Genomic DNA, 24,097 nt, shown 5'->3' with positions numbered 1-24,097 from the left:
CTGTTTTTCGATTTCTTTGCGGGAACACCGCCTTCACCTGCCTTTTTTATCAGCTCGCTTTCGGGTCTGAACTTTCCGCAATGCTTGCGCAGAGATCAACTGTGCAACTGGGTTATAGGTTGCCAGGGTGACGTGACAAACGGGTTGAAAATTGTATATGGTGTGTGAATAGGATGCGTTTCATACAAGATCTGGCAACTGGTCAACATCAGACAAACATATTGGTCCGATTATTGATGAAGGAGTTTGGGCCATGCAAATTACGGGAGTTTCCCGGGAGAAATAACAAACAGGGAGGGGTCCGGGAGATGGGGCTAAAAAATTAGGAGAAACCCGGGAAAAACTTGTGGTACCAGTACTTGGTTTTGTTTAGAATTACATCAGTGTGATTGTCCAACTCTGAAGCATACATGTAAGGTCACTGCTCCTTATCAGACATACATGAGAAGATCCATACCATGTCTTTTATCAACTGAGGTAGAGCCTGGGAGTTTATTAGCTTAGCTTAGCATAAAGAAGCAGGTGGAAACAGCTAGCCTGGCTAATTACGAAGGTCGAAAAAACTAAAAAACGTGTGGCTTGTTTGTTTCATTTGAACACAAACAGAAATGTAAAAACTACAAATGTCAAACTGTTCCTTTTAAACAAGGGCTCTGCAGTTCAATTAGTTGGGTAAGCAGTACCAATGTCTCTCAAAACTCAAAAGATATTTTTAAAGAAAAAGTGTTTATGTAACCCTTACTTGCCAATACCAAGCAATACAACTGTTGTTATTTTAAAATGATGCAGTATAATTCATAGTTTTCATTTCCGTCGGTGAGTTTATCATACTTTATTTCAGCATCACGTGCGGGCTCAGAATAAGGCACAATATGTGTGTTATAAATTAAGGTCATTTTTGTCCTCATTCAAATGTGTTGTATATTTAGATTAATGTATGCACATTAGTTAGGAGACACCCATGGTAAAGCTACACACGTGTTTTCACTTTCACTGATTAGACCACCGCACTCTCTGAGCATGTACAGTACGGACTGCTTCATTGACATGTCCCTCACTTTACTTAAAAAGTTAATGAACTTTTGTGCAACTATTTATGTATCACAAATCTTCTCTGTCAATCAGATGTTTTTTAATCGTCTTTTTTTTTTTTTTTTTCATTCCTACATACTTTTATCTTTTTGTTGTTGTTGTATTAGGCTGTTGGGAGCTCACATAATTCCCAGTTTAGCTCCACCTTACCACCAACTTGAGCAGAGGTCTAATCAGACAGAATAAGTGAAAACACCTGTGTGGCTGGGCAGGGTCCATTAACAGTTGTGATGTTTATCAGCTTACATGGAAGGGTAAGTCATTTTGGTGGAGGGACAGATTAGGCACATGGTCTGATTTTTCTTTTTTTACCCCTCCGATATTGTTTCATATTATTTTTACTTCATAAAGTACATTTATATTTACTGTAAGATATATTCAATTTATGATAAATATTTTTTCTTGTTGTTCGCAGTTTCTGGTTTAATACAGACTGAGCTGACTGATGCTGCATGGTCACCAGTCAAGACCCACTGTAGTAGATAACTACCGTCAGTCAAATTGTTAAAGCTACTCTAATCAATATTTTTATATTAACAATGGATCAAATGACTGCGTGTAATATGTAAGGTGTCGCTCGTAGTGACAAACCCACAGGTTTTTGCTAACATGTTTGCCTAATCAACTTTATTTTGTGATTATACATCAGTAAGCCTCCAAGTGACTGAAACTTTCAGTATCTGCTGTTGGCTTATAGGTGAATAAAATTCAGTGAGTAGTGCATGCTCAATAACTAACTGTATTTAGGGTTAGGGTCTTCTCTCTGGTATAGCCTTCCTGCAATGAGTACTACAAATAATATACCATTATTAAAAGCTTATATAACATAATATGTCTTCAGAGGGTCCTGGTGACTGCAGCAGTACAGATGTTCTCAGTGGTGTCTGACTTCGAACATCTCTTGAATTTAGACAAACGGCAGCAGCTTTCAGAGCTATTCATATCACAAAGGAGAAACAAGTTAAAAATAAACGTGCTTCTTATGCCACAGCTGATTACAAATCCTGCTAGACAATCACAATTCCTGACCTGAGACACTACTGACTGCCTTAATAGATGTTACAAAACTGCTGCCGCTCCCTGTACCACAGTCAGTCTGTGCTAAATAAGAAAATTAAACCAGTGTAGAGTGATCGATATAAAAATGATTGTTCACATGCTGCTAGTACATGTTTATATTTGTTTGACACAACTGAGTTTAGCAATGACAAAAAAAAAGGATAAGGTTCCAATTCAGGTTCTTGTGTAATGCTTGTTAAAAAAACAAATACAGATCTCTTCGTAAATATGACTTAAAAAACATGTTTCCATGTTTGCTACAGGGAAAGATATCTGTCAGCACTTATCACTGCAGAATGCATTTTAAAAAAGCAGCTGGTGGATTCCTGTTCAATGAGCTGTACTAACTGAAGTGGATCAATGTAAAATCACGTCAAATCTCTGATAAATCCCTGTAATTATTTGTGATAGTTCTATTTTGTCTTGTCATGCTACATTCCTTCTGTTGGTGTATATTAGTGTACTAATGTATTGATTGAGGGGAATATTGCACTCAGAAGTACTTGTTGTGGAACTCTTTGAAAGTTTCAGACAGAGAAAACTAATGTACTATCACATATTGTTCATGAAATCCATTTTGACTTTTAGAAATCACCATTGTTCTAATATAATGTACCGTAATGCATTAAATCACGAAAACTTTGAAAACTTAAAATGAATTGGCTAGAAATAAAATGTAAGATTTAGAGGTTTTCTCTTAAGAGTTTGGTTCCTGTTGCTTTAACCGGCTGTCAGGAACACACAGAGAGTTTTTTCTTCTTTTTTTTTCATTTCCCTTTTGTTCACTTCTCTATGGAAATGCACATCTGTTCTCCGGCCACACACAGCCTAAAAAGTGAATTAGGAAGCTTTAGTTAATCATCTGCTTTAATTGTTTTTGATTTATTCCAACTCTTTTTATTTTTTGCTTATCGTTCTCTTACTTTCTTCAAGTTTACTCTTGAATAGCCCAAATCAATTTAGTCAATTGTCTAAAAAATAAATACAATTGTTAAGGTCACATACTTGGAAATAACCCCTCTGAGGTTCAATGCCAGGCTCCAACAGTGTTTGCAGTATGTTTTTCAAGTGGCAGGGTGGGCTGGCGGTTACAGACTGTCCAATTGTGAGAAGGTCACAGGTTTAAACTCTCTTATAGCCAGCGTGCCCATGTTGAGCCCGCCTCCTTCAAAGACGTTGGTCCTGCTTACCCCTTTGTTGAAACGGTTGTATGAGCCAGAAAGTGGATCGGTTAAGATTCACAATCATGCATCTGAAAGCAGAATGGGCTGCTGTTTATGAGGGACACAATACAGAGAGTGCAACACGCTCACTGAAGGGAGAAGTTGCACTGTTCACAAACCAAGGGACTTCCTGTTGTCCAGTTGCACACAAACAATACAAAGCATCATGCAATATTTATTTATTTATTTTTTATTTTTTTCTGCCCTATTTTCTTTTCTCTAGTTGACATTTGTATTAATAAATCCTGGTCAGGTAGTGAGTTCAGTTCCTGACTGCAGATTTAGGGCACGACTCTGACAGCAGCTGAAAGGGCGTCTTGTGCCTACCTCTAGTGGTTGATGTGTGGATTTCTTAAAGCAGACAAAAAAACTCGTTTAGCACATATTTTTATTGGTTTGCCATTTGTGTGTGATTGTATGCAGGGGCAAGGACTGGGGGGAAAAAGGGGACTGAGTCCCCAGGGCCCATATGTGAGGAGGGCCCAAAAAGATGCTAAAATGAATAGCTGTGGATGCGGGGAGGGGCCCATAGAAAATGCCTTTCTACAGGGCCCAGAATTTTGTGCTATGCCCCTGATTGCATGTGCGTGTGGTGGGGGGGTCATATGAATCAGTACATATACAAATACTTACTGGTTTCTACTTAAATGTAGGTATAGTGGAACAAGGGAGTAACAATTGGGACCATATTTAAGCACTAGTTTTATATGTATTAAAATAAATGTGTATGTGCATTTAAAACCTATAATAAAATATGTATTTATAGCCCTAATTCAGAACACTCTTATATTTGACTAATGAACATATGTAATGAGTCACATTGAGTACCTACAGTACGCAGTTTCCATGTTTACATATTAGCAAAACAAAATTGCCAGCGACCACTGTGAGCATTTAATGTTAATTAATGTTAGTGTAATATTTAACATTAATCCATGTTGTGAAACAGAACTCCTCAATTGTGCTTGAATAATTAGCCTGAGACAATATTATTAATGAAAATCCAATGTTTTGCTCTGAGCATTGAAATTCTTCATCCTTTTTTAAAAGACAAATCTGACTTAAAAATAGTGTGAAATTTGATTTAATAGCATTTTTTTTCGGTGTAAATTGTGGGGAAAAGAAAAGATTGGAAGTATAGAAATTGTAATTCAGCGACTAACAGAGCGAAGGCAGTAAGAAGAATGTGCAAGTTAAATCTAGTGATGATGATCACTTGACATGACAGGTTATTTACACTTAAATATATCAAACAACATTTTAATTTTTGTGTAAAACTCCCAATAAGAGCTATCTGGAGCTTCAAAACATAATATAACGCTATCTTTTTTTCTGTCTTTATATTGATGCAATATAAATTATAAAGCTACACATGAAACAGCTGTTTTCATATGTTAGCACATTTCACATTTCGACATTATCTTTTCGATTTTGATGTGTGTAGGATGCACAGACAATGCAAAACTTTGTAAACACACTTGACAGTTCAGATAGAGGTACACATTTTATTGGCAAAGAGTGTATAACAGTCAAACCTGTCAAAAAAAAACAAAAAACATTTGAGTATAAAAAGAATGTTTGAAGAAAATGTTCATTTGGTACTTGAGTGGTTGGAGGGTCATGCAACCTGAAAATCACAGGCTTGATGTCTACAGTATAATAACTCCTGAGTACCAGTTTCAGGTTATTATGAAAGGAATATAATTCATAATATTATTATGAGTATATTTAAGTTTATTAAGGCTCTTAATGCCATTACTGTAATGTTACTACAAACTAGTTTAGAAAAGCATGCAGTTAGTAACAGAAACTATTCATTCAGTAACAGAAAACTGCATCTATCTTCATACAGTGCAGTAACTCCGTACCATCAGCAATATAGTGGTTATAATGATTAGCACTGCATTTGGTATTGTTTTATTTATATTTATTCCAGAAACACTTTAAATGTAACCGAAACAGGTTTATGCAGAAGCGTTGAAGGTGCCATGGAAGCCATACGCCATGTTAACAGGCACGCTGGCTCTTGCCAGCTCTTCAAATGTCTTTGCATCCAAAACCAGGAGGAATGTTCCTTTATCCTGGAGAGAAAAGGTTTGGTGGAATAACTATCAAAAACCACAGAGAGGACCAAAACATTGTATTAAATAATGTGTGAGTGTTTGACACAAGTGGCACAAGTACTGTTCAAAAACATGCTGCTATTTATCGGAAAGGAAGAAGAAAAATTGAATTTGCTCTGCACACTCTCAGTCTTCCACAGTGCGAGAGATTGACAGACTATATCAAACTACTGCTGATCACGACACAGATTCATTTTTAGCTTCATTTCTCCTTCGACCTTCTTTATATGTCTACATTTCATGTCTGATTATTTGTCTTTTATTGTGAAGCACTTTGCGACAGCTGCTCTTAAAAGGGGCTATATAAATAAACTTACTTACTACCTGATTTATTTTTACAGAAACAGCATAGTTAAGCGAAGAGAGAAGGTTAATAATACACTGAAGCACAACATGCTGTCAGGAAGGAGCACAAGAACAACACCTCGAGATGGCTCACTCTCTTTTACATTCTACACTTTGAAAAGAAAGGATTGGTTTCAAAATACTTCTGTTGGTTTATAAAGCAAAATACATTTCTGATCTGCTGCTACATTATGAACCTGCCAGACGTCTCAGGTCGTCTGGGACAGGTCTGCTTGTCTGTCCCCTGAGTCAGAACGTAACATGGAGAAGCAGCGTTCAGTTTTTATGCACCACATCTGAAACAAACTGCCAGAAAACTGCAGGTCTGCCGCAAATCTCACTTCTTTAAAATCAAGGCTGGAAATGTTTATGTTTGCTGCTGCTTTATTTAAGTAATTGTCCATTTCTTACACGGCACTGTAACTTTTATTCTTGTATTTCATTTTCATGTCTGTAGCTGTTTTTATATTTTTAATTGTTGTAACTGCTCTTTAATGTTTTATGTAAATCACTTTCATTTGCCTTGTTGCTGAAATTTGCCTTGCCTTGCCTGCAGTTAATAACAGACTTGGAAGAGAAAATGAACAGAGCTCAGGTCTGCCACCTGGTGGTAACTAAAACTCAAGAAACCCTATGCAACTGCAACTCTAAAGTTAAAGATATACAGTGGCACATTATAACACTGATGTAACTCCAGAATGACCAGCACTTTCACTACTAAACTTTTGACAAACTATTACAGTTCTCTTCATGTGCGCTCTCCTACAGTTGCTGTACATCTTCAGAAACTTACCTGTGAGGGGGTGAGAACCACAGACAGGATGACGCCATCGTCCTCCTCCACAGCATCAGGTGACGGCACAAACACGGGCTCTGATGGGAAGAAACCCTTCTGGTACCAGACCTGAGGACGCGCGCGCGCGCACACACACACACACACACACACACACACACACACACACACACACACACACACACAAAATAAATATCAAGTCAAAGTCAAATTTCATTAGGAATCAAATTTCCTGAATGAGCCAACAGATTAAAACAGATTAGCACATTGTTATAAATTATATAATTCTAAGGGTACAGGAAACATCACCTTTTCTAAATAAACATGCTTCCTATAGTTGCTGAGATTGAACAGTACTTTGCCAACTGTTTGGCTCCTGTTTTAGATAGCCCCTGTCACAGATCGCCAACCTATGTACAAGACCTAGACTACCAAACACTGGCACAATGAGCTTGCATTTGTACCCAAGGTTCTCAATGGTAGATAGCAATGACTGGTATTTTAGAGTCTTAGAACAGTAAGAGTCCTCCACAAACAAGTCAAATGCACATGACACCTCAAAGAGTTTAACTGTTTTGCCATTCTGAGAGATGTTAACATTATCTGGTGTATTAGCAATTCCTGTGTGTTTGCAGGTGAGTTAAACCATTAAGACTGTACAGTAGTGTGTTTAAAGATCTGCTCACCAGCCACGCAGGGAATCTGAGCAGCAATGAGGTCCACAAGTATGACATGTGTCTGGCAGCATATAGTTCTTTAAATGATGGACAACTGTTCATGATGTGGGCTACTGACTCCAGGTGTTGAGGAGGGTCATGCAACATGCAGAGGGGTGAATGGATGGAGGGAAACCACAGTGATAAGTTGTATTTTGTAGGAAGAACCTGCAGACGTGCTTTTATACAGAAAGTAAGGATCTCCTCACTGATGGTGGCGTTGCTATAGATAGTGTGTGATACAGAGTGGTCCGCGTAGGGCACGCACACACACACACACACACACACACACACACACACACACACACACACACACACACACACACACACACCATATTCCAAAATAAAAGCTTTGTGTACAGCATTTTACTTTTACTACTTACTTCTTTAAGGGTAGTTAGTGTAGATTATTATACTTTGATAATTTACTTCAATTAAACAACAATGGTAACAGCTGTTCATATTGACATCTTCAATATCATAACAAAAACAGCAATAAAAATTCTACCTCTGTTCAACGTCTTAAGGAATTCAGAGTATTATTGTGAGATTTTAGCATTAAACTGATATGGATATAGAATTGCCTAAACTAAACACACACACACACACACACACACAGACACACACACACACACACACACACACACACACACACCTTGAGCGTCTTGTCCTTCAGGTCCATCTTGAGCAGGGAGTCCCCCACCAGGTGTCTGAAGCCACAACCGTAGAAATAACGGTACGGCCGTGTGTTACATCTCCCATAGTTTATCTGAGGGAACTCCAGGCCACCATACTCGTGGAGGTCATCTCCATGGAGATCCTCGTGTTGGCAGAACACCTGTTGACAAAGAGCGGATCAACTGTCTATTGTCACTTAAAATCATCAAGTTTTTACCATGGTCCTCCATGTGTTCACTGGGTATTAGCTTCAGTGTATCTTGTCAATGGAATTTTGATGATCTGTTATAACACTTAGGATCAACGGGGTCCCGGTAGAGAGGGTGGACGGCTTCAGATACCTCGCTGTCTGCATCACAGAGCGTTTATCATGGTCCTCTAAGGTCAGCAGCAGCTTGATGAAGAAAGCCTGTCAGCGTCTCAGTGACACTCATTCCAGATCATTTATAATTCGCCATTTTATTTTTTATTTATCCACCTGCCATACATGATTGCATTGGATATATGTACCAGTTATAATGTTTCAATTCTTCTAAAATTCACTTATACTGTTTTTCATTTCTCTGAAATGTACATCTATATAGTTTCTTTTGTAAAATATTTTACTTTATTTTATTTTATTCTCTAGTATTTTATTCTATTCCATTTTGTTTTCAATGAGTTATATAGATAGTGAAATAGTTGCCTCTGGAGCTAAGCACAAAAGAATTTCACAAAACGTTCATCTGTTTCATCCCTGCTGGTTAAACATTTGGGAGGTGAAAATGGCGACTGCAGTTCTACCTCTGGGACTGTGACAAATTTGAAATCTGTATAAATCAATCATTGTAGCAACCATTTAGAAGAATATGAAGAATTTAATTGTTTTGGTTGCTAAATTTGCATGTACTCCATATATACCTGTGAAAATAAATGCCCCAAATCACAGACTTTATTAGTATATTTCTAAATTTAGCAATACTTTTACTGTTACATATTTAGTGATTACTTCATGGCATTTAAGTAGGTGCTTTTTCCCATTCATTCTACAACAAACTTCAGTGTCTTCTGTAATAATAATCTAATAATTTAATCAATTTTGAGAAGTCTACTGAACGTTTAAGTACGACTTGTAATAGAGTATTTTACATCATGGTATTGCCACTTCTAATTAAGTAAAGGAGCTGATTACTTCTTCTGTACTTCATCGGTTTTGTGCAGCACAATATGAACTGTCGGGACACATTTCTGAACAACTCACCTTATCTTTGCTGACTTTGACACATGTTGCTGCACTGGAGGGCCGCATGTTCAGGTTCTGGTCTGTTGCGGTTTCACTTGTCACTTGAAGGGGCAGAACAAAACGCCGAGGGAATACCCTGCCCATGGTGTTGTACACCTAATGACACCATACAGGAACTATGAAATATGGACGCAGGTTATGGATTCCTCCTTTACAGTGTATATCTTTTTGTCTCGGGCAAAGAGACAGAAGAAATGTAATGGAAAGACAGTTGAAAACATCATAAACATCTAAAACTATCAACAGAGAGAAAGCAACAAAGTTAACACTGAAAACGTTTTCTTCCTAAAGTATTTGGAAATTATTTATAACAAAGGAAACCCATAATGCCCAGCTATTTATTACTCAAGAAAAAATTACAGTGTAAGAGTATCTTAGGGTGGATATTTCCTTTAGTAACTGCACAAAAGAGTGTTGACTTATGTAATCATATACTGACCTCATCTAATGCGTCTCCTGACTTGCGTAAATTCTGGATGAGGTAGTTGTTGATGGCTTGGCCGTCGTCTGAGCAGCACATGTCGAGCATCAGGAATCCATCTTCCTCGAAAGCGTTGATCTGATGGAAGGTGGAGATAGCCTTGGTGTGGTACTTCACTGGGCTGACCTGTGGCACAGAAAACACCATTAGATGATCTGGGATATAAAGCAGGAGAATTGTTTTCCCCACTAGAATTTCCATCGAGCTTCCTAGATTAGACGTAAATCACATCTCACCTCGCCTGTTAGCTTGTCAACGAGATGGAAGACAGTTTCCTGCTTGGGATCCCAGTAGATACCGTCGCTCAAAGCCTTCCCCCTCAGCTTGCATGTGACTATCTTCAGCAGGTCCATCTTAATTGGCTGCTCAATGAACACCACATAGTTCTCAGACATAGCTGGAAAAAGGAGAAGGGTGTTACTGGGCTTTTTAGCCGAGGGCGGCAGCGTGAAAGACACAGACATCACCAATGAATGATATATCTAGGGGTGCTAGCTTACCAAAGCTGTGGTAGTAGGAGGGATGAGACTTGTTTGCAGGCACAATAGAGCAGAGTATTTTGGCTCCTTGAAGGGTTTCTTTGGCATCTGTCTTCTCAGGAGGTACTCTGATGATGTTGTACAGGGCTCCTGAAATCCCCGGGATAAAAATCTACCTTGTAATAGCTTTTACATACATTTGCTCTGACGTTTTTAAATTGATTGAATAAAGATTAGATGTGAGCAAGCGATGGCAGATATCCAACAATCACAATTATGTTTTTATCATTAAGGAAGATGAGAAACAAATCATTCAGTTGTTGATTTATGTAAAACTTAATTAGGGACCGTTTGGTATTTATGGAATGGACCACCGGAGGAAAATAGGGGAGGGTCTTTTTATTCTTTGTTGATGGGAGGGTCATCCACATTTTTTTAGTCTAGGGGGGAGGGTTACCCAACTTTTGTATTCATGAGAACAGCAACATTTCAAAGTGGCTTGTTTGGTGCATATTTATCCACGTAGCTCCATGTAGCTCTCTCAGTCTCGGCCCCTATTGCTAGCAGATGGGTCCCTCCTTGTTTAGTCAGCCAGACAATCTGAGCTGTAGCTTTAGAGACCGTGGGATTTCCCAAACTGAATAAATCCCGCTGGCACATATAAACACAAAAATGCTTTGCTAGCTCCATCGTGCTGTAACTAAGACATCTGCTGAGAAAATAATTGTATTAATGAGGCATGAATGCCGTACTATTTAGTTCAAAAACATCCAAAACACCGTATGAAAACATAGTGGACCAGACGCAAGCTTTTATTTTGAAAAGTCGAAGCTCACACTGCAGATCAGCACCAGCTGGGAGGGCATGAAACGGAAGGTCTCCAGGCTGCAACCCCAGCAATACCCGACTCAAATATCCTTTCGGTCCTGGTGATTATTTGTGAAAATGTGCAAACGACAGCCTTTTCAAGGCATTTGAGAAGGAAGGAGTGGTAACATGCAAGCTCCCAAATTGACACTTGTCTGAGAAATGGAGTTTTGGATAATGTTCAGCTTCGGCAAGCTTACCTATGCTAAAATATACAATGACTGAGGAAGCCTAGTGACGAGTCCATAGCAACCAGTGTTGAGTTTCTTATTACCCAGTGTGCTTTGCTGAATGGTCTCAATGTTTTATTTCATGTGAATACTAGTTTACTAGCTGAGTAACTTAGTATTTGAAGTAATGCAGTAATGCAGGAAGTGTGCATTTAGTTTCCATGCTTATTGTGTTTCCACAACAATGTTAGTGAGTAAATCTACTGAAATGGCCACCACACCATAACAGAGGAGTGTGATGCGTAAGATGAGAATGCAGAGGTTTAGTCACATATGTCATAGCTGTAAAAAAAAAATAAAAAAAATGGGTATCTGCACATCTTTACCAAGTGCAAACCAGTACAGAAGGATTCAAGAAATTGTTGTGGAGGGTTATCCCTTTTTTTCTCATCATTTTGGAGGGTCATCTAAAATGTATTGCTGGTAAAGGGAGGGTCAGGTCTATTTTGAATAAAGGCCCCTGAAATAAATAACAAACAGTCCTTTAGGGTCTTGTGGATGATATCATGGGATTAACCTTTGCTTCCATAAGAGTTGCCCATATTGTAGGTGGTACCGTCAGGGTCATGGTGTGGGTGAGCAGTGGCTCCGTTTACGGCAATAAACTTGCTCCAGTCTACCTACACAACATAGCAGAGGAAGAGGGCAAGGTGATGTTATGGTTGATATAACTGTTACTGTACTACAAGAAAAAAGACAGATGTATATATGTCCACTGGTATCAATATTAACATCTATAACTCCATGGTGATCATGATGGTAGGCTACCTTTTCCAATGTTTCTAAGTTTTCTGGGTTCACTTTATGAATGAAATTTGTCTCCGTGCTGACATAGTAGTCACCCTTGTATTTCACAAAGCTCACATTTGCATTGTCTGTGGGCTCTGTAACAGAGAGAAACACTGGGTTATTGAGGCCTTTTTAAATGAACTTAAGCGTATCTCCTTTAACAGAAATCTTAGTAAATCATTTGCTGCTTGCAGTTACAGTGAAAAGTCCAGTGGGAATGTGAAACAATGTAAAACATGTTCCCTCTTTGGTTCCCCACTGTAGCAAGTGATTATGTAACCTTGATATAAACAAAGTAATTTAGAGGCTCCACCCCTGGCTTCACCACAGACTTAGCGAAACAGAGTTTGTACAAACTGTATACTACATGCTGGATCAATCGTTTTTTCTTCCACCTGATTTAGATTCTCCCTCTGACTCTTGTGCTCCTTCTAAAATTACCAAGCTGGTCTTATTGAGATAGAAAAAAATGCCACATTCTTGCATGAGTCAACAAACCAGTTGCATGCCCTGCATGATGTTGATTACCATGAGCCCTTTCCCTTGTGACACATTATCCATTTATACTTTACTCCATTCCTTCTTATGCAGTCTACTCACCCATCATCTCAAAGCGAGACAGGAAGCGCTGGAAGAAGTTTTTACAGGGGTCGGGCAAAGCAAGGGTACCAAATTCTGACATCATGATGCGGTCCTTTTCACTATTCTTCTTGTAGGCGTCGCTGTGCAAGAACCGACTCATGTATGTCACCTGGCCTTTGTCGATCTTGAACTGGTGTAGCATGGCCATCCCATCAAACCAGTGGTTGAAGCTGGGATGAAATACAGACGTACAAGCTTAATCACATCTATTTGGAAACTTCTTCATTTTTGTTGTGCAGCAGTGCATTAAGGTGTTTCCCGTCTCACTGTGTATTTCCAAACTCAAACTTCCCCGGGCCATTGCGGAGGAGGTTGCCATTGATCCAGGAGGGAATGATGCCTTGTACTTCAGCGGAAATTGGCTCGGGGGTCTCTTCTACAGAGCGAACCAGAGGTTCAATTGTCTCCAATCCCTCCAATGCTGAGGTAATGCATTTCTTGTCCTTGCCATTGTCAACAGGCTTGTCATCATCTGTATGAAACACATACACTGTATCATACCTATACTGTTGTTACCTAAACCAGACGAACATAGGAAGATGGCCATCTTTTGGCTGCTAAACTATTAGGCAACAACCTACAATGCATTGGCGTCGCCAGGTCATTTCTGACCCTGCCCTCAAAGTAGGCAGCTTGTAGTCAGCTACAGATTTTAAAAAGTTACCGAGAAGTAGATCCTACAATCTACTAACCCAGGCTTTAACCAGAAATATGTATTAGGTTATTTGCAAGGCACTAGGGACGTTAGTTTCTTACTACTACTCCTAACTAACTAACATTATCTACAAACTGGGCAGCTGAAATGAACATACACTGGCTATTAACAACTGGGTAATCACAATTTATTTGTGATCTGCACTGCGTGAATTGCATTTAGTTTATTTTGAGTTTAACTTAATTTGACTTCATGGTTTTGCAGCGGGTATACAATGTTGTCACAGGGTCACCTAAAGCCATACCCAGCTGAATGGGTCCGGGCTAAGCCCCAAACCTCCTTAAGTCCTAGAAAAGTCCCTGCTACAATGTCCAATAAATACACTCAACATAGGACTTTTTAGGAATAGCCCTAATTTAGTGTGGGTGGATAACACGTGATGTATTTGACTGCACTCTGCACCCAATTGTAAACAAGTTCATATTGTTTCGATCTCTCCCCTGAACAACAAACAAAATGAAAATGTGATAACTCCCTGTCATCTGTAACCCTGTCTGGATACCAAACTGTTCTGCATAGTCATGATTATCATTTCCTTATTAGAAAGTGTTTCAAAGGTAAATGTGAGTGAAATGCCTGTACAACCTAAATGCATACTGTACAATCTGTCCCAGCTGACTTGCTCAATTTGAAAGAAGCATATGTAGAAAGATAATATTTGATGATCTGTTGATAAATAATTTATAATATTACACCAGCTGCCTGTGTCCCTCTTCAACGGTGAGCACTGCCCTGCAGTATGTGTTTTGAGAGAAACAATATTTTCTATCATCTATAGAGAAAACAGAATCGTTGTCTGCAGGCGTTTTGACTGTATGCGTTAACTGAAGGCTATATATAGCCTACTGTACATTGCGATCACGTAATATTGTCAGTACTACATTTAGCCTACTTAAAACAATGCAATAACTGCAGTTTTGTCAGTATTTAAAAGACCTTTAGCCTGTGAAAATTAAACCTGACAGTAAACTCCTGTCACAAGAGTTTACCGAGGGAACACTGTCCTGCAAACTGTGCAGTCTTGATCGCCATCATATTGCGCTGTTTACAGTCAGCAACGGTCAAAGAGTACAGCAGGCTAATAACGATACAGTAACAGCCATGGTTTTATAAATATGCAAACATGCGAAATTAGGTTTGAGCAATAACGGTGTAATGTGCATTTCAAATGTAAAATGGTCTTAAAATGTTCCAGCACTGCCCGCAATACACTGCGCTCTGATACAATCAGCTGGTGAGGTGAATAAACTGCTTCCCTGTGCAGTAAAACAAGCACGAAATGGAGGAGGCTATTACCTGATCTCTCGAGCTTCACGGGAGGCATGTCAGCAGTCAACATGGATGGACAAAACTGCTGCTCTCTGGATCTGTGTCCTGCTGGACCACAATTGCGCACCACGAGCGTTCTCTTAACACATCCATGGGACAGAGCGCCCTGCCCCTCCCTGCGTTTTTTGCAGTTTAATAAACCGGTTATATTCGGGTGGTAGCCTACTAACCTCACTCCAAAGTAGTGTTGATCAGCGGGGCGAACCAGGCAGAAGTAAGACAAGATGCATGCTTTATAGGGACATCAGTAGCCTAGGCTAGCTCATTACAGACATAAACATTCAGAAATAAAAGTATAAATGTAAATCCATAATAATAATTGTAAATAAAGGCCTAAAGAAATGAATTGAAGACCAACATTGTATTTATTTATATAACCTATATGGCCTATTTGTTAATTTATTCCTACATCATTTATAGATATTTTTTTATTTGTTAACTGACACATTTATTTATTTCTGTATTCGTTTTTAGACCACAGAGCTGTGAACCCGGGCTGCGTTTGCTTGCTGGCAGGTCAAGTGGACACCTAGCTACTAGCTAGCTAGCTAGCTCCAGTAACAGTGGGTCTATCTTGATTTGCGTACTTAGCCAGATAGATAATCTTTGTTGGCGGATTAAAGCAATGTCCCTGAGAAGGAGGACATCCTATAGCCTACGGCCTGTATTAATGTTATGAAGATCATACAACCCTCCAGGTAATATATTTCAACTACTGTCTTGCAGCTGGTTTTACAGCAGGGGTGAATATCCCTAACAGCGGTGTCATGTCAGTACCATTAGACTGTAACCACGTAAGGTGGCTACATGCTGCGTGTACATTAGCTCCATCCCCTAGCTAGGTGTACAGTAACGTTTGATTTGTAAACAAGTCTTGCCAGAGGCGTTTCTCCCTACTGTCTAGGTTTCTCCAAATTAGTCGTAGTGACAACATGCAGCAGAAAATTGACTGTCCGTCGAAGTTTACAAATTGCCATGGCAACAAGTCCCGACGATGACGTTATGCTGATCATAATCAGAGACGGTTTAGAACCTTTGTTATAATGTTGCACTCATACTGCATTTTAATTAGCTAGTTTGCTGTTGCCATGATTGTACTTCAGTGCATTAAACTGTATCTATTGTTACTAAGCTATATACAATATACTCTACTACTCCTACTACAGATTTAAAAAAAAATAGGAATATGGCTATTTGGTTAATATCATTACTTATAGAAAAGTTCATTGGAGGAAAGTACCTAAAGTGTAATTTAAAAATAAAACTTGAGTATTTCATTTCAGAGAGAAATTTCACTGCACTACACTACACACACTTCACTATTTAATACTTAATTTTCTAATAAAGAATACAGAATATACAGTATAAGTTTAAGTTTATAAAATATGATCCATTGTTACAGATTAAACTACCAAAAGAATATGTAGTTGAAATTAGCTCCACCTTGACCAACGACAAAATTGAAGTACCTCTTACAGTACATATTAATACATCAATAATAATGATCCAATAATGTTATAATGTATAACACTAACACGCTACATTATGAGTACTTTAACTTTTGATACTTGTCATGCATGTTGTTGCTGATAGGCTACTGATTGATTGCTGATAATAATTGACTGTACTTTTACTTGAGAGAAATTTTAAATGCAGACTTTTAGGGGGGTATTTGAATACTTCTTCCACCACAGGAAAATTGATCAAGCTTGGTCTTTGAGTAGTTTGCTTCTCCAGTCACTTCAGCCCATAAACATTATGGTACAATTCATTTTTCTGTAAATATAAAACAGTCTCTCATAAGCACTCAGTAGTGATTTTGTGATTGGCAATATTATAGGCTGATTAATAAGAGAGTGACAAAGTCGTTAGGTCAGCATTTTGAATTCAAAGCAAGCAATTTACAGCGCCACTATTCATATTCTAACAGGATATATCATTGTCATTTTCAACAGGACACATTTCACGTGCTGAATGTAATGCCTTCCACAAAGAGCTCTGATCACTGGACTTTATCAGAGTTATTTGGGCAGCGGAGGCTGTTAGGGCTCGGAGCTCTGCTGGCATGGCTTGTCCTCTTCCATCTCCTTGTGAATGTTTGGCTCCTCTGCGTCTTCACCAGTCTCTTGGTGGTTCTCGGGGGTTGGCTCGGGTCCCGTGCTGTACTGGACGCAAACAGCCTTCTCCACTTGGAACACTTTTTGCCTCTCGGCAAAATAAACCTACCTCTGTCTTCACCTGAACATGAGTGGAGGTTGAACCACGAGATCCACAATGCTGTCCACAAAGCGGTGCGTGACTTTGTGTCCTCGTGGTATCGGACTCTGCTGCCAGAGGTGGAGGGGGAGTTCGAACGAGCAGTGCGTAATTCAATGCTGGAGTCAGTGATGGAACTGAAGGAGCGTGCGCGGCGAGTGGACAGGAAAGCACTGGTTCAACGGCTGCTAGAGATGTATGGCTGTCACCTGCAGAGCTACATGACTGCAAGAAAGATACAGTCGACGCAAAAGGAGAGCATCAGCCTCTGGCAGCTCTACAGTGAAGTAGATGCCCCTCATCCAGCTGTGAGCAGTGCAGCCGCTGAGCTCAGCTACTCAAGAGCTCTAGTTAACCTTGTGTTACATGTGCTTGTTCCATACCCTCAGATGGAAACCAGGACTGGAGGTTTTGTGGTTACAGAACTCATCACCTGCAATGTGCTGTTGCCGCTTATAAGCAGGGTGTCTGATCCTGACTGGCTCAACCAGACCATTGTAGACATAATCACCAAGTCCAGAGAACCACAGGAAATCAATGTGGATGAGCTCCCAGCTGCAGGTCAAATATACAGATGTATACAGGAGTCCTGGACCACCTGCAGGTCACCGTCTTCTTCTTCTGATCAAACCAGCTTCACCAGCAGAAGCACCTCTGACTGTGATGATATTCAGAGCCAGAGTACTATCAGTGAGAGGGATTCCTTGCAGAGCAGCATGGTTAGCCTGACGTCTGCTGGGAAAGTAGAAGGTTGCCATGCAGGTTTGCTGACACCATGCAAAGTGAACTGCTGTCCACTCACATCTGGCCACTACTCCCACTCACTAGAGCCCAAAGGGGTTTCACTGGACTCCTTAATTCATTTAGACTCTGAAGATGACCTGCCAGGAGGCTTTTGTGATTGCGGTCCTCCAACAAACTTCTGCAATGCGATGACTTTAATGGACGATGAGGCGTTCGGCTGTTTCGGTCCTCTGAAAAATCTTGGGCCAAAGGTGGTGGTGCCCGAGGACTCCAAGTGGCCAGCAGGTATAGCCCAAGAGAAATCCCCATGTCCTCCAAGAAGACTTTGTCTAACCCCCTGTGACTTTGATACCCCCAACAACCAAGCTGCACCTTTGAACATCCAGAATGTGCAAATATCTGGTACTATCACTGCGAAGGAGACGCGCGGTACAGGCACATATCCTTATACTCTCTACACTGTAAAGGTAATGCCACCTCTTACTTCCTGATATTTAAATATGTATTATTGATTATCACATATTAGCCTCCACTTTCTATTTTACAGTTTGAGAAAATGGTTGAAGCAGAAAACAGTGGCCCTCTACAACCTGCGTCCTGTCACACCGTCAACCGGAGATACAGCGAGTTCCTCAACTTGCAAACACGTTTAGAAGAGAAGCCTGAGGTTAAGAAAGTAATCAAGAGTAAGAAATTATCATATGCGTTAATTGTCCATTGACCTTTAGTATACCAAGACAAGATATGTCATTGCAAATCAATGTCATGGATTTCAGATGTCAAAGGCCCAAGGAAAATGTTCCCTGACCTCCCATTTGGCAATGCAGACAGCGACAAGGTTGAAGCCCGTAAAAGCCAACTGGAAACGTTCCTTAAAGTAGGTTTTGGGACCGTAACTTCTATGAAATGAAATGTAATCATTTCTGTGATTCTGTAATTTGAAAGATTTTTTTTTCTAGCAATTAAGCAGCATTCCTGAGACATCCAACAACGAGGACATGCAGGAGTTCCTGGCTCTCAACTCAGATGGTTGCACATATTTTGGAAGAAAGCCTCTTGTAAAGTCAAGAATTGATAAGGTGAGAAAAACATCTGCATGCTGTCGATCCTGTGAGGACAGAGTGTGATTGTAAAAAATTTAGTTTATCATTTCTATGATAAAATTAGATAAAAATGAACACAATCAAGATAAATCTAATCAAATCTTAAAAGACTAGCTCGACCTATTGGGAAACACACTTAGTATCTTAAAAGATTGATTGAAAATATGTCTGTATGAATGAATGAATGCATTATTATCGTGTCTGGCCGCTTACACGGCCTATCCATTATAGGATTATTCCGAAACATTTTAAATAAACACTTTCCAAAATAAGTACATACAATATAGGGTACAAATATAAAGTTTACAATTTAACACAAAAAAACCTGATAAATACAATGAGGGTACGAACATAAAGTTAACATTTCAACATAAAACCCTTTCAGACCAGAATAAATTATGGTACAAACAGAAAATAAAAAGATCAGGCAAATACTGTAGGTATTCCAAAGAAGTAGTAAGGGCGGAAAAACTGTATTTATATGTATATGTATATGTGTGAATGTGAAATGAAGCAACCGTTTAACTTAGCTTAACATAAAGACTAAAAGAGAGGGGAACAGCTAGCCTGGCTCTTTCCAAAGGTAAAAATATGCCTACCAGCACCTCTAAAGCTTCTTTATCAACACTACAGATTCAATGGAAAGTGTGATCTGAATGTGCCCCCGGGGAATTTAATGATCTCCTGTTTTCTTCAACTTGATTGCCATTAAAGATGATGGAAAATGCCTTAGACACCTTGAAGACAGCTTTCCCTCAACCTGAGTCCCTCAGTCCAACAGAAGACATTGAGGGAGATAGTGATGGAAGAACAATGGACAGCAAAAAACACAGGTGAGAGCTCCAAATCAGTCCAGTGGCATTGTTCCCAAAATGTCTGACAGGTGAGCGGTGTCTACTTGTGACACCTCTTCACAGTTTGCATTTGCCCATGAGTTGTGACCAGATCAACCAAAGAGTAATGTCCCCTCTTAGATTGAGTCACTTGAATAAATCTCAGAGGCTCCAAGATGTAACAATATCCAGGGTTTTACAAGAAGAAAAACAAGGATGAGAGAAAGACATAAATCTGATATAAATCATTTTTATTTTGTGTAGCAGGAATGTTATTTTTCAATCCTTGTGTTACCCCCTAGGTAACACAGTAATACATTCAAAACATCCAGTGCAGGGTGTTGAAATGACTACAGAGTACACTTATGGAAACTTTGAATGATCTTGTTTCTCTGGTATTCTTATGAATTTGTTAAGTGTTTAATTTGTATGTCTTGTTTTGTGTTTAACACATCAGGAGGCTCATGTTCCCAAGGAAAATTTCCACACCTCTCAATATACCTGACCTACACCCTAAATTGACATACTGCTTTAGTGAAGGCAGCGCTGTAAGTTACCATACTGCGTCTGCCATCGCTGATTGTTAAATGTGTTTTTGAAACAGAAACTGCACAAAGCTGACATTTTTGCTTTGCTTATTATAGATCCTCAATGGCATGTCAATGTCTGGCCTGGAGAGCTTCGTCAAAGAGCAGGAAAGACTTTTATGTGGGCCGAATGGGAAAGAGACAGCAAAGCAGAGCTGTGAGCAGCCTGGCAAAGACAAGAAGACTTCAGGGAAAACTCATGGGGCAGGTTAATATTTACACAACAGTCTTGTCTTAGTTAGTTTTATCCATGCCAGTACGGAAGTGTTCCGAAGTGTATTCCTTGCAGCACTGGAGAATGAACGTGCAGTAATGCATCATCGCCACTTGGGTGCAGCAAAACTACACTGTTAGTTTAGACATTAGCTGCGTATTTCTAGGAGTCACTTTCCATCATTGATGTGTTTTGTCTGTACAGTCTAGTGTGTATATATGTTTTAAGGTGTTCCCATAGTTGTGTTGATGTGAATTAATTTTGCGTCTGTGTTTGTTGCTGTGCACTGCAGACACAGCTGTGGCAGATGTTGCTTTGAACATTCTGTGTCTGCTGATGAAGGACCAGTGGAGTTGGCTGTGCACTGAGAACATACAAAAGACCATCAGACTGCTCTTTGGCACCTTCATTGAGAGGTAGGAGTTTATTTTAGTGCCGGTGTAGCTTTCACAAGTATTTTCCTCCTGTACATACATTTTGCAACGTGTAAATAACTCAGTGTTCTACTCATACGCATTATTATAATCTTTAAGGCTGACACAGGAGTTGAAGTTTACTGCAGTTGATACTACTTACACATGAGACATATTTTGCGAGCATGTGACATTGTGGCTCTCAATTATTTTCCCTTCATACAGCTGACCATTCAGACGCTGGGTCCTTTTCTAATATGTGAGGCACTAAGTGGTTTGTAGCACACGATTGCTGCATGACATTCTCTCAAATTGATTTTCAAAATATTGTTTTTTCTTTAAACGTGATGCTAATGCCTTACTGAGAATCTAGAATGACCACTAGGCTTGTTAATACCACAGTCTGTGGGAACTGTTCTTGTCTAATCTGTAGTGTCCTGCTGTCATTAACTAATTATACTGGCCTCCATTGTTGGACTTGACATATGCCTCTGGGAGTTTTAGGGTTCACTAAGCTTGTCAATAAACAACGTTCATGCTTCATTTATAGAGATTTAAGAATGCTTGTTTTGTGTTGCTTCACCTTGTGCCCATGTATTTCATTCCCTCCTAATCAGTCAAAGCATGTTTGCATGTACTGTACAGTATATTCATTTATTTTCACTCGTTTGTTCTATACAGTGGCTGATATCTAGTAGAAAAAGCTCATTCACAGAAGAACACTTTTGCATTAAAATACTGATTCTGTCTTAGATGGTTGGATGTAGGAGTTGCCCACCTGACCAGTGCCCCCTGCTGGGTAATTTACCTACAAGTGCTGCAGGAAGCTGTATGGCCAGGCGGCACGCTGCCTGCTCAACCACGGCCGGAGCGAAGTGCCGCAGAAAGAGAGGAAACCAAGGAGCAATGTCTGGACTGTCTGATGCAGCCACTCCCAGGTATGTGACAGTTGTTAGATTCAGATTGTAGCTGTTTGAATGCTAAATAAATGCTATTTAGATTTTTAAAGGCTCCTGAAGCTATGCTGTCTTTTTTTTATTTTTTCCATTATTTGTCTCTGAGCAGAGCTCATCACTGACATGCTGGGAAGTGAGAAGTACAGACTGAGCTTGGAGAGTATGCTGGAATCTTTACAGGATCATCAGATAAACAAGTGAGTCAACTACCAAACTGTTGAGTAAACACACGTCTGTTTCTGCTGTTTTAGGACGGCTACACTCAGGATATAATCATATCTATAATGCACTAAACAGACCAACAAATAGGGAGGTGACGCCAAGCTACTATCTGTATCTGTTTATGTCACAAAAATATCTGTATTTCAATTTGGATCATACCAAAAGTGGACGGCAGGACTTGCACCAGAAGTTGTTGAAAATTGTGTAATCTGTTTCATTTTCTGTATACTCCTCATACATAATAATCTTATAATGAAATGTATTTGAACCTAAACTAAAAATAAAAATAGAATGGGAGGTCAGTGGAAAAAGAACTGCCTTTGACCTAAAAAATTGGAGTTTATCTTTTAAATGAGAGGCGGCCCAGATTAAGGTAGTGTTGATCCTAATTGACTATGATGAAAAATGAAAAAGCTATTGACAAAGAAAAGGGCTATAACAGCTCACTTGATTTAGTCACTCACAATGCCATACATCATACAATACATATTATCTATTTAATCATTTCATTAAACATTGTTTTAATAACATGTCTGTCATTAACCATGTTTGTGGGATTATGCGCAGGCATCTGATCTACTGCATCTGTGACCTGCTGCTGGAGTTTCTGATCCCTGAGTCGTGCGATGAGGCCTTCCAGGGGTCTCTGCTGCAGAGCCTGGCCAAAGACACAGAGAAGGACAATCCTCACATATGATCAGCACATGATAACACCCTGATGCCTCACAATTGTAGGCAATTGATGGATAAAGTGCAGTACATGTGTATATGGGTTGTGACATATTCATAATGGCCTAGCCACTAGAGTCCCCGGAGTGATGGCACAGGCATTACCTGATTGGTCAGTGGAAAGAGGAAGCTAATAAAGTCCCCTTCCTTGTGACTTGCTGTAACATAAAGATAAGAAAGACAAGAATTGTGTGAATATTTCTGATACACCTAAAGAGGACACACCAGAAGGAAACAGTTGGTTATGCTGGCTCACCCAATCCTTCAACTTCTGTTCTTATGTCCAATTGGCTCATGGGATCTAGTGCAAATGTAAAATTGTATTAATAAATAGGCCACTTATACCTGCAGGCAAAACACAGGCAGGTGGTCTGTAACTATTGCTTGTTTTTTGTTTTTATTGATGTATTTATTCATTCAATCAAAAACATATTTTTGAGAGTTCCTTCTGAAGTATGACTTTATGCTATTTTTAAATCAACAATTGATGAATGATGTTGAATCGTCGGTGTGTAAAATATACTCTCTGTCTGAAGTCTGTTTTAAGATTGTATGCAAGTCTTTTATTTCCCTTCGTCTGATAATTGGTAGCCTACATTTCTCAATGTGATTAGTTCCTTCAGCTGAGTAGTGTGACAGCTATCAGTGAAATCAGCTGTGCTCTGAAAAGACGAGCCAGGTAATTGCTTTCAATATTTGACCTTGAATAGACATTTTGTACTGTAAGTCAGTAAACTGCACAGCTACAATTTGTTCACTTATGGCTGCTGAGGTGACTCATTTTATTTTGCTAGTACAATTTCATGTCTGTCTCCTGTGGGCTGAAATGTCTATTCATTACATTACATGTCATTAAGCTGACATCCAAGTTTAAGTCTTAAGTTTTTATCCAAAGCAACTTCCAATCAAGGGCTTTCAACCATGAAGGTACAAACTCGGACGGCAAGAATCAAGGACATTAGCTTCACAATAAGCAAACTACAAAGAGCCACATGAAAGTGCAAAAGACCATATTTCATTTACGTGCATATATCTTGTTTTTACAGTTAATTCTTGCGTCATGTAGCTTTAAAGTAAAACTTTAAAATGTAATTGCCATAACGATAGTTTGTATTGGAATTGGCAGTGATGTTTGAGGCTGTCTCGATTTGCTTTTATGTCACCGTCTGTGGGAACCAACCTTGAATGTATAAATTA

The 24,097-nt window shown here is 39.4% G+C and overlaps 2 protein-coding genes across 4 annotated transcripts; one reads left to right on the top strand and one right to left on the bottom strand.

Moving 5' to 3' along the window:
- Positions 1-4,865: 4,865 nt before the first annotated feature.
- Positions 4,866-14,954, bottom strand: LOC144527871 (carotenoid-cleaving dioxygenase, mitochondrial-like). 2 transcript variants are annotated; one of them, XM_078266173.1, is made up of 12 exons: positions 14,811-14,953; positions 13,067-13,271; positions 12,758-12,969; positions 12,137-12,252; positions 11,886-11,988; positions 10,293-10,421; positions 10,029-10,189; positions 9,751-9,918; positions 9,270-9,407; positions 8,007-8,189; positions 6,636-6,746; positions 4,866-5,455 (listed from the first exon to the last, which is right to left on the bottom strand). In XM_078266173.1, exons 1-12 carry the CDS (start codon positions 14,851-14,853, stop codon positions 5,339-5,341), a joined length of 1,686 nt encoding a protein of 561 aa, XP_078122299.1. In that variant the 5' UTR covers positions 14,854-14,953; the 3' UTR covers positions 4,866-5,338. The 2 variants fall into 2 exon arrangements, with proteins under 2 accessions (XP_078122299.1, XP_078122300.1); XM_078266174.1 differs by lacking the exons at positions 11,886-11,988; positions 12,137-12,252 and having other exon boundaries at positions 14,811-14,954.
- A 14-nt stretch (positions 14,955-14,968) lies between these two features.
- On the top strand, positions 14,969-23,559 carry snx19a (sorting nexin 19a). Of its 2 annotated transcripts, XM_078266170.1 has the most exons (13): positions 14,969-15,057; positions 15,318-15,541; positions 16,799-18,310; positions 18,391-18,529; positions 18,620-18,720; positions 18,803-18,922; positions 19,661-19,779; positions 20,237-20,327; positions 20,424-20,574; positions 20,873-20,996; positions 21,747-21,931; positions 22,059-22,146; positions 22,739-23,559. In XM_078266170.1, exons 3-13 carry the CDS (start codon positions 16,823-16,825, stop codon positions 22,866-22,868), a joined length of 2,736 nt encoding a protein of 911 aa, XP_078122296.1. In that variant the 5' UTR covers positions 14,969-15,057; positions 15,318-15,541; positions 16,799-16,822; the 3' UTR covers positions 22,869-23,559. The 2 variants fall into 2 exon arrangements, with proteins under 2 accessions (XP_078122296.1, XP_078122297.1); XM_078266171.1 differs by lacking the exons at positions 22,059-22,146; positions 22,739-23,559 and adding an exon at positions 21,219-21,252 and having other exon boundaries at positions 14,973-15,057; positions 21,747-21,834.
- The last annotated feature ends 538 nt before the right edge of the window (positions 23,560-24,097 follow it).

The sequence above is a fragment of the Sander vitreus genome, chromosome 13 (genome assembly GCF_031162955.1).
Source record: "Sander vitreus isolate 19-12246 chromosome 13, sanVit1, whole genome shotgun sequence".
Taxonomy (NCBI): domain Eukaryota; kingdom Metazoa; phylum Chordata; class Actinopteri; order Perciformes; family Percidae; genus Sander; species Sander vitreus.
The sequence above is the reverse complement of the archived record's forward strand: the minus strand, read 5'-3'. Positions and strand labels throughout refer to the sequence as shown.

Coding starts and splice junctions, on each gene's coding strand:
- snx19a (XM_078266170.1), top strand. CDS start 16,823: ATGCCTTCCACAAAGAGCTCTGATCACTGGACTTTATCAGAGTTATTT. Junction 18,923..19,660: donor TAAAGTCAAGAATTGATAAG/GTGAGAAAAACA, acceptor TTGCCATTAAAG/ATGATGGAAAATGCCTTAGA. Junction 20,328..20,423: donor GCTTTAGTGAAGGCAGCGCT/GTAAGTTACCAT, acceptor TGCTTATTATAG/ATCCTCAATGGCATGTCAAT.
- LOC144527871 (XM_078266173.1), bottom strand. CDS start 14,853: ATGTTGACTGCTGACATGCCTCCCGTGAAGCTCGAGAGATCAG. Junction 12,253..12,757: donor GTCTCGCTTTGAGATGATGG/GTGAGTAGACTG, acceptor TCTCTGTTACAG/AGCCCACAGACAATGCAAAT. Junction 9,919..10,028: donor TTGACAAGCTAACAGGCGAG/GTGAGATGTGAT, acceptor TCTGTGCCACAG/GTCAGCCCAGTGAAGTACCA.